This window comes from Sinocyclocheilus rhinocerous, unplaced genomic scaffold, assembly GCF_001515625.1.
Source record: "Sinocyclocheilus rhinocerous isolate Xijiao unplaced genomic scaffold, SAMN03320098_v1.1 scaffold781, whole genome shotgun sequence".
In the NCBI taxonomy this organism is placed as follows: Eukaryota; Metazoa; Chordata; class Actinopteri; order Cypriniformes; family Cyprinidae; genus Sinocyclocheilus; species Sinocyclocheilus rhinocerous.
Window position 1 is genome coordinate 1691355 of NW_015658395.1, and position 3584 is coordinate 1694938.

At 40.7% G+C, this 3584-nt stretch overlaps 1 protein-coding gene across 2 annotated transcripts in view; it reads left to right on the top strand.

The window, feature by feature from the left end:
* cdk6 (cyclin dependent kinase 6) overlaps positions 1–3584 on the top strand; it is a 42478-nt gene that overhangs the window by 9143 nt on the left and 29751 nt on the right. For both annotated transcript variants that reach the window (XM_016530414.1, XM_016530415.1), the window contains one exon: positions 3052–3219. In XM_016530414.1, coding sequence (XP_016385900.1) covers positions 3052–3219 — 168 coding nt within the window. The remainder of the gene's footprint in view (positions 1–3051; positions 3220–3584) is intronic.

Genomic DNA, 3584 nt, shown 5'->3' on the forward strand with positions numbered 1-3584 from the left:
AAGATCATTACATTGAAATTTTGGATCCGTGGCCAGGCAGCTCCCCGGATCTCAATCCCATAGAGAACCTGTGGTCAGTCCTCAAAAGGCGAGTGGACAAGCAGAAGCCCACAAATTGTGATCAACTCCAAGAACTATTAAGGCAAGAATGGATCGCCATCAGTCAGGATTTGGCCCAGAAGCTAATATCCAGCATGCCAGAGCGAATTGCAGAAGTTATGAAGAACAAGGGTCAACACTGTAAATATTGACTCATTATTTATTTTGCCAATAAAAGCCTTTAAAACTTATGATATGCTTATCATTGTTTTTCAGTATACCATAGAAACATGCGGAAAAATAATCTACAAATACTGAAGCAGCCAACCTTGCAAAACACAAAGTTTGTCACTGCCAAAACTTTTGGCCATAGTTCTAAAGTGATGTTGTCGAATTAGTAATGGAGGCTTGGGCTCAGCTGTTAAACTGTCAACTTGAGATTTGTATCAGTGGCCGAAGAAAGTAGTTCCACACAAAAGAGGGTTTTGAGATAATGAGACATTGGAGTAATGGCTGCTGAAAATTCAGTTTTGCCTTCACATAAAAAATAGTTTTCAAATATATTCAAATAGAAAAAATAATTTTAAATTGTAATAATATTTCACAATGTTACTGTTTTTACTGTATTTTTGATCAAATGCAGGCTCTGTGAGCATAAGAGACTTCTTTCAAAAAACATGTTAGTGTATATTTAAAAAAAAAAAAAAATTTTATAAATATAGTCAGGCCACACAGACATCAGATAACAGACATCAGTTGTAGACCGTGTGGCCCTCCCAAAGATGCCCAGCAACCTTATTCACCACCCTCCTAAGGACACCAGATTGCAGAGGTCCAAGCATCCACCTCATTCCAGCCCCCAAACTGCCCACTTTTGCCCCATTTCAGACCCACCGCATGCTAATTGATGAGAGAGGCCCCGGGAATCAAATGAGCTGGAAGGAGATCAAGCGGCTGGCCCTGCGTTGGGGAGTGCGACTAGGCTCTCCGGCCCCGCGCCTTCCCAAGGCCTGTCTCTGGTCCATAAAGGAGAGCCTAATGAAGCATGGGGAAGGAATTACACTAACGCTAACTGGCAGATGTCCTGCATTGTGCCGGGCTACAATAAACAATATGGCTGCCTCTCATGAATTAGCATGAGAAAGGGGGGGTGCCTTCTGGAAGCTCTGTTTTGACTGCTGTTTTTGGGGAGTTTTTTTTTTCTTCCACTCTTTCCTCCTCTGCTTTATTTTCTCCCTTTTTCCAAGAAGAGGTACTTTAGGACAGGTGCTATCAAATCTTTCCTTTGTTTAGAGTCTGAATGCCTCTCAGCAAAGCCTGGTTATTTCAGGTTGGTACTGTTGGCTTAATTTGAGGCATTAATGTTTTGATTGTAAATTACGGTGCCTCTGTTGTGTGAATAGCATGTTACAACAAAGAACCGTCTCTGAAGAATCATTCAGATTCCACCTGTTGGGTTACTCCTTTTGAGATTACAATGAGAGATTGTGTGACAGGTATATCAAGGTTGATTTTCCACTGAACTAAAGTGCTTTCCAGAGTATCACTTCAGCAGATCACTCAATTTATATAATAATAATTTGGTGCACAGGAAACATTTCTTATCAATGTTGTAAACCGTTTTTTGTGGAAAATATTCAGGATTTTCTTTCAGGATTGTTTGATGGATAGAACGTTCAAAAGAACATTTATTTGAAATAGAAATCTTTTGTAAGTTTTTAAATGTATTTACTGTCACTTTCAACTGATTTATGTTTTTATGATACATCCTTTCTGAATAGAAGTAGTAATTAATTTAAAAACAGTCTTTCTTACCCCAAACTTTTGAATGGTATGTATGTTTATTATATAATATAATATTCAGCTACCAATTCACACATTTAAATGGCACAATCTGCAGATTTTCCTATACAAACAGCACTGAAAATGAGCACAGACTCCATTTGTCATGATAATTAGATACATAACACGTACATAAAAGGTACACGAGTTGCTTACTATGTGTTTGGAGGAGTTGGGAGGAGACGATATGCGTATTTGTCCTCGGGTCACGCTTCTGAGGCGGTTGTGTACCTTTCCTTTTCTTTTCATCTTTGTCTTAAGCAAAAGTGGGCCAACCGTGGGCCATTTTAGGCCAAGACAGAGGAGCTGGTAGGGGGTGATGCCGTTTTAGGAGCTCTCAGAATAACTGCCTGTGCCTGAAGATCTGAGAGGTCATGGCTGGGTGGGCATTCAGAAAGGCTCCTTGTTTATCCTGGCTGCCTGACTCTGACACACACGCGTTCCCTAGTGCAGGCCCCCAGCGCGCACATTGTGAGGACCTCCGTCCCTTTTCCCTCGCCTGGTCTGACTCGCGCCGTTTGCAGTTTTCTGCTTGAGTGTGCACCCCATTGTTTCAGTGGTTTTAATCACTCACCAGCTGGTCGGGGAATGAACAGTGCTGCGGGCTCAGATCCATGTCACTTGTGAGGTCTTGGCAGCGGGTTTCTCAGGGGTAGGCTTCCACCGCTTGATACCTCTGCTTTGGAACAAGTCAAGCAGCAACTGTGAGCAAATGCTTCTTGCTCGGCACTCTGACCCGATGACTTTTTCTAGCCCCGTTACGCCCATTTTTTTCTTATCTATTTGACCATTATCGACAGTTTCTACTAAAGAAAATGGCAGTTGCTGTCTTTTCTCCCCACCTTCTTTTTGTGTGTGTGTGTGTTTTTTTTTTTTTTTTTTTCTATTGGCCCATAGTCAGAACGACACAATTAGCTGTGATCCCGGGACAGCTGCAGGGAAGCAGAGGCCTACAGGGATGGAGCCTTAAGGTCTTTCCTGCTCTGCCGTCATGTTGGTTATTAACATCTGCCATACTTTAGGTTTAAAGGCACATGCACACCTTTTCCCTCCCCACGCATATATGCATACATGTATATCTTGATATTAGTCCTTTTCAGTCCTTTTTAAAAAAAATCCACTTTAGGTTATTAAAATATATTTGGAATGACTCTGGTCTTGTTTTGGCAGGATATGATGTACCAGCTGCTGCAGGGTCTGGATTTCCTCCACTCTCACCGTGTGGTTCATCGAGATCTTAAGCCTCAAAACATTCTAGTCACCAGTGGAGGACAGATCAAACTGGCTGATTTTGGTCTGGCACGGATCTACAGCTTTCAGATGGCTCTTACTTCCGTGGTGAGTAACGGGGTTGCGCAAGTGTCTGAAGCAGCAGAAATTTAAAAAAAATTACATATGATGTCATAAAAATGCCACACACACATACATTTACACTGCCTTTCAAGGCTGTATTTATTTGATCAAAAATACAGAAAAAACAGTAATATTGTGAAATATTATTTCAATTTCTAATATTGGTTTCCTATATATTATACCTTAAAATATAATTTATTTCTGTGACGCAGAGCTGAATTTTCATCAGCCATTACTCCAGTTTTCAGTGTCACATGATCCTTCAGAAATCATTCTAATATGCTGATTTATTATCAATGTTGAAACTGTTGTGCTGCTTAATATTTTTTTGGAAACCATGATACATTTTT